The following is a 14,134-nucleotide window of genomic DNA, read 5'->3' as shown; positions in this document are numbered from 1 at the left end:
AGTTAACTAATCTATATGGTTAAAGTGAATAGAAAAAAAAAAAAAAGAAAGAAAGAGAGATTATCACACAGGGTACCGAGTACGTTTATAGTTTATAGTTTATACTTGATAGGATTCACATTGCCGCCGTTGAAACTTGGGAGGGCGCGTAAAAGGAAGGGCACTTCTCTCTCCTCTACTGACATTGGCGGTTTTCTACTCACTCACCTCCCCCAATGGCCTCTCTTCGTTTTCGTCTCCGAAATCTCCTTCTATTCCCTTCCTCTATACACCACCACGTACTAATCTCTCTCTCTCATCATTCACTACCATTATTACTATTTATTTCTCATACTAACACTCTAACACTACTATTTTTTTTTCTATTTCCTTCTTTCATCCCAGACTACGCTGCTTTCATCTTCTCTACACCACCAAGGTCCTCTTCTTTACTCTCATTCTTATTTTTCCATTTCACTTCATTTCCATATTGTTCTATGTTTCTTCTCTTCCAAAACTCGCGTTTCATCAAAACACCGACCTGAGATCGAGCCTTACGTATATGCTATAGGGATTTGCGGAAGCTCTCGAAGCTATGGCGTTGTTGATTCGCCCAAACAGTGTCGTTCGGACTCGGAACGCGATGAATTTCTTCCCGATGTGGAGATTGCAGCGCTCCGCCGCGAATTCGAATCTGCCAAACAGAGCTTTCAAAGGATTCCCGATGCCCTCAAAGAAATGCCCAAAATGAATCCTAAAGGTTACTTCATTGCTTGCTTCCACGTGTGGTTTGGTTGCGAATATTGATATTTTGTTTCTGTCTTTATATTATCTTATATCTTTATACTCTGTGTAATGGCTCATATTGAGTTGACCTGTTATTTTGTTTGAATTGGATTAGGCATATATGTGAATAAGAACTTGAGATTGGACAAATTGCAAGTTTATGGTTTTGACTACGATTACACATTGGCACATTACTCATCTGCCTTGCAGACTTTGATATATGACTTGGCCAAGGAGTACATGGTGAATGAGGTTAGCTCCAACCCAATTCACTTGTGCTATTTGTTTTTCTGTTGGTTTTTAATCATGTGGATACTTCTTTCAGCTTAGGTATCCTGAGATTTGCATGGAATTCAAGTATGATCCAAGTTTCCCCATTCGAGGCTTATACTATGATAAGTCTAAAGGGTGCCTAATGAAGCTGGATTTCTTCGGGTCAATTGAGCCAGATGGATGTTATTTTGGTCGACGCAGGGTATTTGCTGCTCATTCTTATGTTTTGTTAGGCACATGTATGCATCATATTAGCTTCTTTTGCTATTTAATTACTTAAAACCTTCTCATGAATTGCTGTTGCTAGTTTTCTTTGACATATCTTGTCCATTATAGCCAAAGTAAAATATTACCAGCAAAATATTTTCTTTACATAGATTTCTTTCCTTCCAATAATTTACAGCTAAGCCGAAGGGAAATTCGTGATGTATATGGAACACGACATATTGGTCGTGATCAAGCTCGATCACTTGTTGGTTTGATGGATTTCTTCTGCTTCAGTGAGGTTAGTTCCCTCTCATTCTGTCCTCCAGTAATTATTATGAAGTGTATGACTAGAGGAGCTTTAGTATAGTCAGGTATTGGACCTTTGACCTAGTGAATGGTTCTTGTAATTCTCATGTGTCATAGATGATTATCATTTCTCTGAATATGCATATTTCAACAGTATATAGGCAAATATTTACTTAGAGGAGGAATATGCTCAATTTTTATTGGAACTTTTCTTAACGTGAATTGCAGTTGTAAGGGCCAACTCAATAGGACTATAGGAGTTGATCCACCCAAATCTCTAAATTCAGTTGAAAGAACTCCATTACTGATTCTCTCTGCCTTTCCTGCAGCAGTCTGCTGTCTAATGCAGACACTTCCCACCATCAAACCTTAGGTTGAGATCTGATTGTTTATAATGTCACTTTGTAGGCATGCCTCCTTGCAGATATAGTGCAATACTTTGTTGATGCCAAGCTAGAATTTGATGCTTCCTACATATATGAAGACGTAATTCGGGCAATTGATCATGTCCACCGGAGTGGCCGGGTTCATAGAGGAATTCTCTCTGATCCACATAGATACTTAGTTAAAAATGTAAGTTCAAGCTGTTTTTCACATTTATGTTAACTAACGTCCAAGAATGTTTCCAATAGATACCACCCTAAGTGGTCTACAATACGATTTTGTGGTCTAGTATTTTTTTCTTCTTATTTATTTATTTTTCCCCATGTTGTTTAGATTTTGTAACTGTTATTCATTTGTGTGTGAGTAACTCAGGGGACGATGTTGAGTTTTCTTAAGATGCTAAGGGAGAAGGGCAAGAAGCTTTTCTTGTTGACTAATTCTCCTTATTACTTTGTGGATGGAGGAATGCGTTTTATGTTACAGGTATTTTCTTAGAAAGTCATAGTCTACATCAGATAATGAAAGAGTCTAAAGTTAAGATGCAACCAAACACAGTTTCATTTTACACCTTAGTTCTGATGCAAGAGCTATTTCATTATAGTTGGTTGTGAAGATAAATATGTTACATCAGTAAATTCTAGAGAACAGGGAAGCTATGCTCTTCTTTATTTACCGAGCCTATAATAATGCACATATGCTTTAGATGGATCTTGTATTCTTATATTTTTCTTATATTTGCTGTTATTTCTTTCAACTCTTCATCAGGGGAAAAGATTGAGTAAGCGTCTATGTTTATAGTTGGTTTTGATGACCACGTACAGAAGTTCTCTACTTGTCCCAAACGTAGCCATTGACTATGGCCTGGTTTATCTATATGACTTAGATCCAATTATTCTTTTCAATGAGAAGATATTCATTGAAATGCTTGAAAATAAATTTATAAGTGGGAGGGACTTTACTATGTTGGAGACTTGGAGTGATGTGTAGGGCACATGTTGCTCAGATGGTTATCGGTCTCTCTTTGTTTAATAAATTTTTTATTTGCAGTTCCTTACTTGTGTGTATTCACTTCTTGTATTTGTCCATAATTTTCTTTTGTTTATTTTTTGAACGTTGATTAGGATTCTATGGATTGTAGAGACTCCTGGATGGAACTGTTTGATGTTGTGATTGCTAAGGCTAATAAACCACAGTTTTATACATCTGATCATCCATTCCGGTCTGTATCCATTTGAGTATAATTTTTGTCCTTTGCTGTACTGTTCTTGGCTTTTATTTTATAACTTAAAGCTTCTTATTGAGGAGAAATGTATTTGGTTCTTCAAGTATTTTTCTCATCCCATCATGAAGATCATTTTCTTTTGAAAAGTTTTACTTTCCTTTTTTCTTCAGTTTCTTTTCACATCTCTTTGACACTTGAAGTCATATATTCTTGAATTATTTCTACAGCTCCTGATTGTTGGCAATTCCATGCAGTTGTTATGACATGGAGAAGGACAAATTAACTTTTACAAAAGTCGAGAAATTTCTTCCAAACAAAATATATTACCATGGATGCCTCAAATCCTTTCTCCAAATAACCAAGTGGAAGGGCCCAGAGGTATAATTCATTTGATGTTTGATATGCCGTGCTGTGTAGTAATTTTTATTTACTAGCCTTTTTGTTCACAATCAGATTTTATAGAATAAATATGAAGATTATTTTACATTTAGCTTCTAGAAAGCCAAAATTCATATTTTACCATAGGTGATATATTTTGGAGATCATCTATTTAGCGACCTGAGAGGTCCCTCAAAGGCAGGTTGGCGCACAGCTGCTATCATCCATGAACTAGAGGTATATCTGCTATGTAATTCATTTTTCATGTAGATATTTTAATATCCTGTCATTATTTTCAGAACCCCTGCAAGTTACAGTTACCAAAAAGATTAGTATAATTAAGTTTGACAATTACCATTTTTTGTATAGTGACTCTATTCCTGAAGAATATTTTTTTGAGTTTATATATTTCTTCTTGAGGTATTGATGCATGGCATAGTAAACATAAGAAGAATGGACATTTATATGGGGTGTTTCATTAATAATGCAGAATGAAATACGAATACAGAATGGAGATAATTACCGTTGGGAACAGGTATTTTTCAGACTTGGTTACTATTGAGTATTGACTTTATTTCTTGTGTTTCATTCTTTTTAGGATATATGACCAAGAAAAGGTAGAAATGAATAGTCTTGTCTCTTATGGTTATGACAGAAAGGTCCATAATTCGAAACATGGATATGGTTCACAAGAGAGTGCTATATAAGTTGACAATGTGAGTTTAATTGCTTTTCTTCATCTAAATCTTGAATCTCCTAACATTTTATGCTTCTACGCAGGCCAAGTTTCATATAATACAAGAATTACTAGGTAAGTTGCATGCAACTGCGGCTAATAGTATGAGAACCTCGTCTTGCAATTTACTTCTGGAAGAACTTAATGGGGAAAGGCAAAAAGCACGCAATATGATGAAGACGATGTTTAATAAGTCTTTTGGAGCAACATTCCTGACTAGTACAGGTCAGGAATCTGCTTTTGCTTATAACATTCATCAGTATGCAGATGTTTATACCAGTAAGCCGGAGAATTTTCTTCTCCATTCAACTGAAGCTTGGCTTCATGTTCCATATGATGTCAAGATTATGCCTCATCACGTGAAGGTAATCCAATTTTTCTCCCTAAACTTCATTATTTCACTGGACAGTTAACATCATCATGCTCTTTTTTACATGAAGAATATTCTTGCTTCCTCATACATTTTCTTACAATAACTCCTTGCTTGTCCTTTCCTGTACTCAGATTCCATCAAGTTTGTTTAAAACCTGATGAACTAGTCCTCAGAATCATTCAAACTGAGTGGCATTCCGTGGTTCTACTATCGCCGGTGTAATGGCGGCGGCAATTGAACTAGGTGTTCCATTATGGAGGTGCAAACAGGAGATACTTGTTGCAGCAGTCACTTCCATTCAGTTTAATTCTTTTGTTCTTGATTTCCCCAATATCTGGGCGTTGCTAACAAACTCGGGTATGCTGTTTTTAATGGAAAATAAATCAGTAAAATTGCTCCGTTTATAGAAAAGCGTTTTATTTCTAAAGGCTGTCAGGGTTTCATCTTAGCATGAAACAAAAAAAAAATAATAATAATAACTAATGATAAGGTTCCTGCATTAGTTGTTTATGGTTGATGAAAATACATATCAGCACTTTATTGTCGATCCACAGGAACTCGCAATCAATAATCATTAACCAGAAGTGCTACCAAGTCCTAGTACGAGACGATTTCACTTGTGGATTATAGCATGGGTTTACTTATGAGGGGTCTTTTGTCGTCTAGTAACTAAATCCTTGCATATTCTGACATGGTTAGGGCTTTGGGTCGGCTGATGTTTATTTATATACTTACTGAGTCTGAAATGTTGCTGCAAATTGCAACATATATTAGTCGTAAAAAATGCGGATATGTTCAACTCTTAATCTGGCAAATCTCTTGTAAATTTTCATAAATAAAAACTTAACATCTAAGAAAAAAGGTTATGAAGTTGTATCCTCATTACAGGAACTAGGAAACCTGCGAAAACAACTCGTGCAAAAAATGCATTCCTTATTACAGGAACTAGGAGAAATGCTTCGGGACTCAAAATAGTTAAGGCAAAAACGATCATCGGTCTTCTAACAAGGCTACAGCCTTCGGCTCCGCAATGAGTGTCGAGAAATAATAAACAGTACGACATATTAAAAATCGATGGCTGAATTAACTGGTAGAGAGAACTGTTGAATTGTATAAGGAATTATTTGAAATTTTATAATGAACCATTCAATTGCACATTATTTTTTGAGCAATGCTTGTAACTCTTATGCTAACTAAAACACCCCTGGCTGTGCAGGTACTAAACTAAACGGCCTGCTGATGGGTGCTTCCTTTTTTTTTAAAAAAAATTTTGTTGTGTCGGAACCAATACTCATCATTTTATCCTGTTTGCACTCAACATATGATACAACAATTTTAAAGGAACTGAACTTTCGGAGGTTTTGAATCCTCTTTCATCAAGCTTCAACGGCATCCTGATCCATTCTTCCTTGGTCGACTTTCTTTTCAGCCAACATGGCAGCATGCTGTTCCAAGTATTCCCTGCTGTTAATCTCTGTCAATCTGCATCAAATTTATGTCATTATCAGGCATTGAAACAAATACAGTGGTAGTTCTTGGTGGGAGTTTTATTTTTGATGTTCCATTTCCTTCCCTCTTTTTATTTTCTTGGCTGTTCCTGATGTCAAAAGTGTTTTAGATGAGAGCTTTCAACTAGCACTACTTGAGACAGGAATTAGTAGATCATATTGCTTGCTTGAGTTTCTTACAGAGTTGTATCATACCTACTAATAGTACGGTCTTTGGCAAATCCGAGTTCATTGTCTACACAAAGGTCGGAGACATCACTTTTCTGTGATCTTGAAGCGGTCCTGGGTGCCATTTGTTTAGCCTCTGATATTGTTACTATTTTTTCAAAAAGCTCTTGAGGGCTTCCTTCAGCTGTACACAATAGCCTCGCTTTGTTCTCATATGTAACCTGTAAATCCCAACAAAACAAAGCATAATTCTTGTTCTACTCTGCCATGCAAGAGAATGAATTATAGAAGTTAATACAAATGCATATGATTAGCTACCACCCCATGACTCAATAAGGTGGCATAAGCTTCAAATTCTTAAAAAATCTTCAATATTTTAAGAATGAACCAGAAATGGTGCAGAACATAAAATTAAATGCAAAATGTTGATAAAATTTAACAACCACTCACAAAAGGCAAAGTTTGAACATGAAACAGCACTTACATCAATTAATGTGACAAATCTATGTGCAGCTGATTTATTTTGAAGCCCGAAAATTGGGATGCCTTCCAGTGCTAATGTGTGAAAGTTCTCTGTGTAAACAAAACAAGACATTCTGTATAAGATTGATTGATGGGTTTAATATATGGTGGCAGTTCTGCAAAAGTATGAAGGATAAGAAGTATTCAAAGTGGTAAGAAAAACTATCACAATGGAAGAAAATGAATGTATTTCCCAACAAAAAAAAAAAGAAATTTTTATTTGATTTCTACCAAATTCAAAACTGAAATAATTTTTTCCAACCATATTTTGATTTCCTAATAAACAACAGAACCAAATCCGAGGTCTTTTGGCGGGACATGAAAGATATATGCATGAGAAAATCCACTTGAGCAGATATTGCTTACTGAATAATCCCAAATAGTCTGCAGCACCAAGGGGCCTGTCACAAAGTTCCTCAAAAGTAAAATAGGCACATCCATTAGCTCCCAATGGAACCTGATGAAAAAGTTAAAACAGAGTAAGATTGATAATAGTAGTAAGCATGTTCTGTGTATATGTGTGTATCTCTGCAGTATAGAATTTAGCACATACTTTCAGTTTCCTTCCCATCACTACCTCCACTTCTTTGGGAGTAGCTGTTCCTTCTCCAACTAACTGCTGAAACTTTTGCTTAAGAAAGGCAGATGAATCTGTGCCAATGAAGTAGAATCCTTCTTCACCCTGCAGTCCAAATAGACAAAAAATCAAATTAAAATAAATCTAATGACTTGAGATCAATACCAGATAAATCTACATAAAAGAGTTTGGGACTCATACTGAAGTCATTTTGCGGTAGTCAATTGATGAACCGATCTCATGTATTACACATCTTTCCTGCATCAGTATATGTATATTAGAAAAAAATTACTGATGCTCAGATGTGCACTTAATTCTTTACTTCTGGAAAAACAGACAGTCATTCCTCAATTTAACTGTTGCTGAAACCACAATTGAATTTGGTTCATGCTAGCATTGACGTGGTTTAAATTCTAAAAAATTGATTTCATTGAGTCTAATGTTTCAGGCTAATATGCAACACGGTGAAAGCTTAAGAGAAGCCAATATGACATTACTCTCAACTGAGGAAACATTTAGAAGCACACCTTCAATGTCGCAATGAATGGCAAAAAGAGATCCCTCTGCAATCCTCCCTCATATAGATTATCTGGTGCACGATTTGAAGTGGCAACTAGAATCTATAATTGTATCCAAGCATGTCAGAAAATTGAATTTTTGAGAATATATAGGCAACAACTGCATAAATGATATTATAGAGACGCAGTTACATGGTAATATTACTTACAATGCCTTTGCTAAACAAATGTTTAAACAAGCGATTTAGTACCAATGCATCAGCAACATCTGTTACCTTTTCAGAAAAACAAACAATCTCAAGTCATTGAAGTACAATATGCAGATCAGTTGCCAATGGAAATAAATATTAGATTGACAAATTTACCATAAATTCATCAAGGCATAACAAAATGGCTTCCTCAGAAATTTCCCCTGCAACAACCTCAAGTGGATCTGATAAACCCTTATGCTTCTACAAGGATAAACAATAAGAAATTTAAGAAAAGCTACCTTCATGCATATAAAGATAACATCATTCCAGGAACAGACAACAGATCAATGAATGCTCAAAGAATCGATCTCTTCTGTGCCTCTTTAAGATTCTTACCCAAAAATCATACATAATATTGGCACTTCTCTTACAGAAAGTAAAGATTTCTCATCGACAAGAACCGCACAAGAAATACAATTCAGTTATAGCTTCCACAATTAGCAGGCACAGTAAACTTACTTGTAATAGGCCATGTACTTTTAACATGAAGTCATGAAAATGGATCCTCTTTTTCCTCCAATTAGAGGGCCTGAAGAATTCTTAAAAAAACAGTCAAGAGATCAGATGACAAGGTTGATCCTCATAAGAGCACACATCAATAAAATCTTCTTAAAATGTTTTAATCTTCCTATAGTTAGACTTGAAGAATATGAGATTTCAATGTAGCTTTTTTCAAAGAATAAAAAAAAAAAAAGAGCCAATGGAGAAGGAACTAATGTCAAACTCACAATTGGTCAAAGAAAAGGTCCATCAGCATAGTTTTACCAGTACCCACTCCTCCATACAGATACAGACCCTTTACTGGTGAATGAGAAGGATGTGATAGCAAACGAGACCACAACCAGCCACTCCTGCAGACATAATCATTCTTTAGAACTCAGAACATGATGCGTAGGTAGGGGGTAAAAACTGCAAATTTGAACAGACATGGTAAACAAACAAATAAATACTAGTAAAATAGAAAAGTATACCTTACAGGTTTTTCCACATTGCGATCCAATTGGCATTCATCCGCAGACTGAACAAGCTCGTCATAAAGTCTCTGAAGTTCCGTCAAGGTTACTACCTGCCCAAAGATTTAAACTCATTAAACATGCTTTAAACAAAGGATAACAAGATTATGTGAGAAAACCACTAATAAAATTCTATCTAATAGCATTTAACCATTAAACAAATTTTCCTAAGGAAATTTAGGAATTAAGATGATGAGCTATATTTATACCTGGCATCTATCACCATCTACTAGCTCGCCGCTACAGATTCTTCGTTCATACTCCACAAGAGGCCCTGCTCTATTTGTTTCTGCAGCTGAAAACAACAACTTCCAATACAAATCAATAAGGGCACAGAGGATTTTCAAGCTCTAACCAATACAGCACACGGGAAAAAAAATCAAGATCAAAAAGGAAAGGCGAACCTCCATTGGTGAGTTTTGCAGCGTGAACTGAGATAGGTCTTGTGGATGCGGTGAATGAATGGTTCTTGAACAAGTTGGTTTGAGCAGGATTAAGAACTCTGTGACATGAACTATGAATATGAGAGGTCTTTTGCAATTGATGTGGTGTTTCTGCAACTACATCACCGATCCAAATTACCGCCGGTCGCAACCGGCGAAGAGAACGAGCCAAGCTTGTCATCTTCTTCAACCACTCTCAACTCCAATTGAGAACAGCAACCCTCAGAAAGAAACGAAGAATTCCTGAAAATTACATATTTTAACTAATTAAAAATTAGTGATCATTTTATCTTGAATCATAACGATTTCTCAACAGCATAGAAGCGAAAGTTTTCATCTTCTTTGAGAGAGGAAAAAAAAAAAAGAAGCTTGATTTATAATTTGACTGTCACTAAAAGATTACATATGAACAAAAGAAAAGTCGAATTGGAAGAATATTCAGCAGAGAACAAAACTAATTTGGATCAAATAATTGTAAACGCATGCATGAATCATAAAAGTAATTCGGATTTTAGCAATGAATAAACGGCATTTCCTACATGACGCGAAATGAAGCGTAAAAAAAAGGAAAAAGAAGAAGCGAGCGTGCCTGAAGGAAGCAGTAGCAGAAGAAGAAGAAGAGTGCGAAACACGCGAAAAGAGAGAAAGAGAAAGGGGATATGAATATTGATATTGATACTGAGACTGATACGAGAGGCTCCTTCCCTCCCTCGGTGGCTGTGATCTGAGGCTTATCACCCTGCTTTGTTTTTCTTCGTTATTATTATTTTAGTGTTTGACTCAAAAATTCAGAGAAGAGAGAAGAGAGGGTGTTGCTGATTTGGGTATTTGCTACTTGCTACCTCAGAGGGTTGCAGCAAAACATGCTTCAATTCTCAACCAACTCAGGTTATGGAGCATGGACCCTCTTTTCTTTAAGCTCCGGTCTTTGTCGTTCCTTTTTTTTGGTTCTATCTATCTATCCGCTCCAAGGAATATATTTCCCTTGTTTTTTTTTATTTATTTATGTTTTTTAGAATAATGGTAGGGAGACAAAAAATATTGTTAGAACTTGTTTTATTTGGCATTTATTAATTGTCACAATAATTAATAAATGTTAAATAAGACAAGTTATGGGTGTTTTTTGTTTTTTTTTTTTTGTTATCAAATATTTTTTGTTACCAAACATTTCTATTTGTATAATTTGTAATTATTTTTTGGTAATGTTAGGTAGACAAAAAAAACAGCCAGAACTTGCCTTATTTAGCATTAATTAATTGTCGCAACAATTAATGAATGCTAAATAAGGTAAATTAGGGAATGAATCCTCTCAGTTGTTAAAAAAATTGACAATCTAAAGTGTGATCTCTAACCCTTCATTGCTCCCTCTCTCATATGTATTCTTGGTCACACTTATAAAATTATTGGTGAGAGATCACACTTTACTCTTTTAATTGTTAAAAAAAGTAGAGAGAATCATTCCTGACAAATTATGGCTATTTTTTTACAGATTTTTTTTGTTACCAAACATTTCCATTGTTTTTATTCTGCGCTGGCCCCACTAATCCATGATCCCATTCCTCTTTTGGGTTGGATATGGGTATATATCAATGTGTGCATTTTTACTAACCATAGTGTTTTACCATACATTGAAGATTGTTGATGGAATTCATTGTCTGAGCTTTTAAATGCTTATATTCCGTTACTTTTTCATTTAATATCCATGTTTTAATTTTGTTTGCTTAATGGTATTTTTAAATAGATGAAAACTCAGGTGCAGTGAACTTTACGTGAAGCTAGTAACTAAGAGTTGTTAAATGATTTGACTAATTTGACTAAATTTTCATCTAACAGTTCTCAGCTATCAACTTTATGTGAATTCGACTTCACCTGAATTTTCATCTTCTGAATAATACAACTTGTTTGCCATCTCTTTCTAAAATATACTTGATTCGTACAATAATAGAGCCCATCACTTTTATTTAAAAAGAAATAGTTATAAATTCATGGAGGTATCTCTTCCACGTGGACCAATGAACTGGTTTTTGGCATCAACAAATTAAGGAAATTAATATTTTTATTTTTTACCTTGACTTTATATATATTGAAAAATATTGCTTCAGTAAAGTTGTTCGAATTTCGAAAGGATTACAAATCGGGAATTCAATTAAGCAAAGCAAACATTGAAGACACGTTTTTATATCTTTCAAGTTTCATTTATTTATTTGAAGTGAAAAGTGTGTAGCAGAATGAATTTTGCTTTACCTATAAAAAGTACAAGAGCAGTACTAGAATTATTCAATTTGTTTACGAATATCCAAGTTTTAAGCTCGTGATTTTATTCTCCCACAAACCTGCATTTCATGTGGTGAACAGTAATCTTCGCTGATTAATAAAAGTTGCAAACTCCAATCGTTTGTACTTTGTAGTGGTAATAGGGTTTGGAATCCAAGAATCCAAGATAATATTCTTACAACTTGTACACGTAATCAAAATTAAACAAATGCACGAATCCTCCATGGTGCAAGGATTTAGATTTTTCTGTTTGCACTATTATGCTTGGAACCTTTCAATCGCTTTCGTTAATGTAATGTTACGTGGATCCAAATTTAATCTAATCTAATCCAATCTAATCCCTACCACCACCCTTGTCCCTTATTGGTAGCGCCCAAAAACTCTTGTTTTTTGTCAGGAACAAAAAACGTGCTTCACTTGAACTCATTCTCACACACGAAATATCAAATCAGAAGCCGAGGGGTCTTAACTTTTTTTTTGGGCTACTAACTTTCAATTGTTGAGCCCAGTTTAACATAAATGGGCCTAAACTAGGCCCAATACTGAAGCTCCATCGTTCTACCAACCAAACAGTTGAAGCTTTGACAAAAACAAAAAAGGAGCTTAAGCAGATGCAGAAGTGCGCCACACACACCACCTTGGTAGCGGAAACTGATTCGAAAGAGATCGGAGAGAGAGAGAGAGAGAAATGGCGAATCAAGGCGCTAAGAAACGCAAGGAAGAGAACGCTCGTCACATGGCTAGGCTTCGCCAAGTCATCATATCCTGCAACGTACGCTATCTTGTTCTTTAACACTCTCTTCAATTCTGATTTTGGATTTTCTATGCTAGGGTTCCTTTCTCGGTCGATTTTGTTTCTTTCTTTGCATGCCTCTGCAGAACTTGGCTTTTTTGTTTGTATAGATTTTAATTGTATAGAATCGAATGGCTAATTGATGAAATTTAGTGTAGGGGGTTTAGACTAGTGATATGAACTCAAATAAGTTATTTTTCCTTAGAATGTTGATTATTGATGGGGTAATTAATCAATTAATTAACAGGTAATCTATGCATTAGTGAGGATGTTGTTCTTCCATTCCACATTCACCTGGAAGCACTGGATTGGGCTAATTGTGACATCTCTGGCATATTTTATACCATATAAACAACTTGCTAAGATGGCGACGCCAAGTTATGATGACGATGGTGAACTTTTAGATGGTGGTTTTGATATGACTACTGGTGGAGTTTGTGGGTATGTCTTTGTCTTTCTTGCCTTCGATCGCTTAGGTCGGTATCATGCTCTGAAATATTAATTTGTTTGGGATTGGCACTGGTAAAAACCTTGTCAATTTGTTGTTCTCATCATGTGAAAGTTGTCACTTGTCACACCCTCCCTTCTTTGGATTTCCATTCAATGGGTCACATTTCATAATGGTGGTTGCCTTTTCTGAACATTTTTTGCTATCTCTAAGTTTATGTATGGGATATATTCTTAACTGTTGCTCATCTTTTGCAGCTATTTACATGATGTTATCTACATAACATGCTTTGTGCAAGTTATGTCTATCATCTCTGGAAAATTTTGGTACACATATCTTGTGGTAAGATCCATATTCAGGCATTGATAAGAGGATATAGCATACTTAAGATTGGAGTCAGTGACAGTTGCTCATCTCTTGACACTATGCAGATACCAGCTTTTGGAGCATACCAATCTTTTGGCTTCATTAAAAGGTTTTTGCCAGGACGTTCAGAGGTATTTTCACGTTCTTAATTTGTTTTGGATCCAAACTTCTTTGTTCCTTCCGAGTATTCTTCTAGTCTAGAATAATGCAACTATCGTTGCAAAAACCAGGACTCCCCGCTTAATTTTGAGTAGGTGGAAGTGGAACCATTCTTCTATTTTGGTTCATTTTTCACTTTTAGACCACGAAAAGGACCAGTCTCATTTCTATATTGTATTGCATTTTGTGAATCAGGAACCATATGAAGATGAAAAGACCCGCAAGAAGAGGGAAAAGATGGAGAAGAAAGCATCCAGGCCTAAGTTCGTCAAGACAAGAACTAGATAGGTTTTTGTATTGTTCGAATGTACACCTAGTTAGGTAACCAACAGAAAATATTCAAAACTGATGCGGTCGCTCTGTAATTTCCAGTTATTATGAGAACTAGTTGTATTTTAGTCGAGTTTTACACTTTTACTTTAGTGTAAAATAAAGCAATCTCTAATTTGC

General features: G+C 35.5%; 3 protein-coding genes across 7 annotated transcripts; 2 read left to right on the top strand and 1 right to left on the bottom strand.

Moving 5' to 3' along the window:
• LOC107641586 (5'-nucleotidase domain-containing protein DDB_G0275467) lies at positions 104-5,901 on the top strand. 3 transcript variants are annotated; one of them, XM_016345072.2, is made up of 15 exons: positions 104-278; positions 385-418; positions 551-739; positions 881-1,017; positions 1,091-1,240; positions 1,442-1,543; positions 1,960-2,124; positions 2,308-2,418; positions 3,057-3,154; positions 3,412-3,535; positions 3,683-3,772; positions 4,026-4,070; positions 4,316-4,636; positions 4,776-5,001; positions 5,861-5,901. In XM_016345072.2, exons 1-14 carry the CDS (start codon positions 216-218, stop codon positions 4,800-4,802), a joined length of 1,656 nt encoding a protein of 551 aa, XP_016200558.1. In that variant the 5' UTR covers positions 104-215; the 3' UTR covers positions 4,803-5,001; positions 5,861-5,901. The 3 variants fall into 3 exon arrangements, with proteins under 3 accessions (XP_016200558.1, XP_020962140.1, XP_020962135.1); XM_021106481.1 differs by lacking the exon at positions 2,308-2,418; XM_021106476.1 differs by lacking the exon at positions 3,683-3,772.
• Positions 5,733-10,618, bottom strand: LOC107641601 (lactation elevated protein 1). 3 transcript variants are annotated; one of them, XM_016345087.2, is made up of 15 exons: positions 10,234-10,615; positions 9,606-9,887; positions 9,411-9,496; positions 9,160-9,254; positions 8,917-9,039; positions 8,648-8,717; positions 8,303-8,389; positions 8,147-8,212; positions 7,947-8,039; positions 7,621-7,677; positions 7,396-7,524; positions 7,209-7,299; positions 6,805-6,893; positions 6,348-6,541; positions 5,733-6,126 (listed from the first exon to the last, which is right to left on the bottom strand). In XM_016345087.2, exons 2-15 carry the CDS (start codon positions 9,823-9,825, stop codon positions 6,021-6,023), a joined length of 1,506 nt encoding a protein of 501 aa, XP_016200573.1. In that variant the 5' UTR covers positions 9,826-9,887; positions 10,234-10,615; the 3' UTR covers positions 5,733-6,020. The 3 variants fall into 3 exon arrangements, with proteins under 3 accessions (XP_016200573.1, XP_020962155.1, XP_020962153.1); XM_021106496.1 differs by lacking the exon at positions 7,621-7,677 and having other exon boundaries at positions 10,234-10,618; XM_021106494.1 differs by lacking the exon at positions 10,234-10,615 and having other exon boundaries at positions 9,606-9,893.
• Positions 12,505-14,134, top strand: LOC107641576 (transmembrane protein 208 homolog). Its single transcript, XM_016345063.2, has 5 exons — positions 12,505-12,690; positions 12,959-13,152; positions 13,417-13,501; positions 13,591-13,656; positions 13,880-14,134. Exons 1-5 carry the CDS (start codon positions 12,607-12,609, stop codon positions 13,970-13,972), a joined length of 522 nt encoding a protein of 173 aa, XP_016200549.1. The 5' UTR covers positions 12,505-12,606; the 3' UTR covers positions 13,973-14,134.

This window comes from Arachis ipaensis, chromosome B01 (genome assembly GCF_000816755.2).
Source record: "Arachis ipaensis cultivar K30076 chromosome B01, Araip1.1, whole genome shotgun sequence".
Classification (NCBI taxonomy): Eukaryota; Viridiplantae; Streptophyta; class Magnoliopsida; order Fabales; family Fabaceae; genus Arachis; species Arachis ipaensis.
The sequence above is the reverse complement of the archived record's forward strand: the minus strand, read 5'-3'. Positions and strand labels throughout refer to the sequence as shown.

What these genes read in the sequence shown, in the direction of transcription:
- LOC107641586 (XM_016345072.2), top strand. Translation starts at nt 216, where the DNA reads ATGGCCTCTCTTCGTTTTCGTCTCCGAAATCTCCTTCTATTCCCTTCC. An exon ending in ATTTCTTCTGCTTCAGTGAG is followed by an intron (nt 1,544 to 1,959) that starts GTTAGTTCCCTC and finishes GTCACTTTGTAG; the next exon opens with GCATGCCTCCTTGCAGATAT. An exon ending in ATAATTACCGTTGGGAACAG is followed by an intron (nt 4,071 to 4,315) that starts GTATTTTTCAGA and finishes GCTTCTACGCAG; the next exon opens with GCCAAGTTTCATATAATACA.
- LOC107641601 (XM_016345087.2), bottom strand. Translation starts at nt 9,825, where the DNA reads ATGACAAGCTTGGCTCGTTCTCTTCGCCGGTTGCGACCGGCGGTAATT. An exon ending in AAGTACATGGCCTATTACAA is followed by an intron (nt 8,390 to 8,647) that starts GTAAGTTTACTG and finishes TTATCCTTGTAG; the next exon opens with AAGCATAAGGGTTTATCAGA. An exon ending in GATTTGTCACATTAATTGAT is followed by an intron (nt 6,542 to 6,804) that starts GTAAGTGCTGTT and finishes TGGGATTTACAG; the next exon opens with GTTACATATGAGAACAAAGC.
- LOC107641576 (XM_016345063.2), top strand. Translation starts at nt 12,607, where the DNA reads ATGGCGAATCAAGGCGCTAAGAAACGCAAGGAAGAGAACGCTCGTCAC. An exon ending in AAGTCATCATATCCTGCAAC is followed by an intron (nt 12,691 to 12,958) that starts GTACGCTATCTT and finishes ATTAATTAACAG; the next exon opens with GTAATCTATGCATTAGTGAG. An exon ending in ACTACTGGTGGAGTTTGTGG is followed by an intron (nt 13,153 to 13,416) that starts GTATGTCTTTGT and finishes CATCTTTTGCAG; the next exon opens with CTATTTACATGATGTTATCT.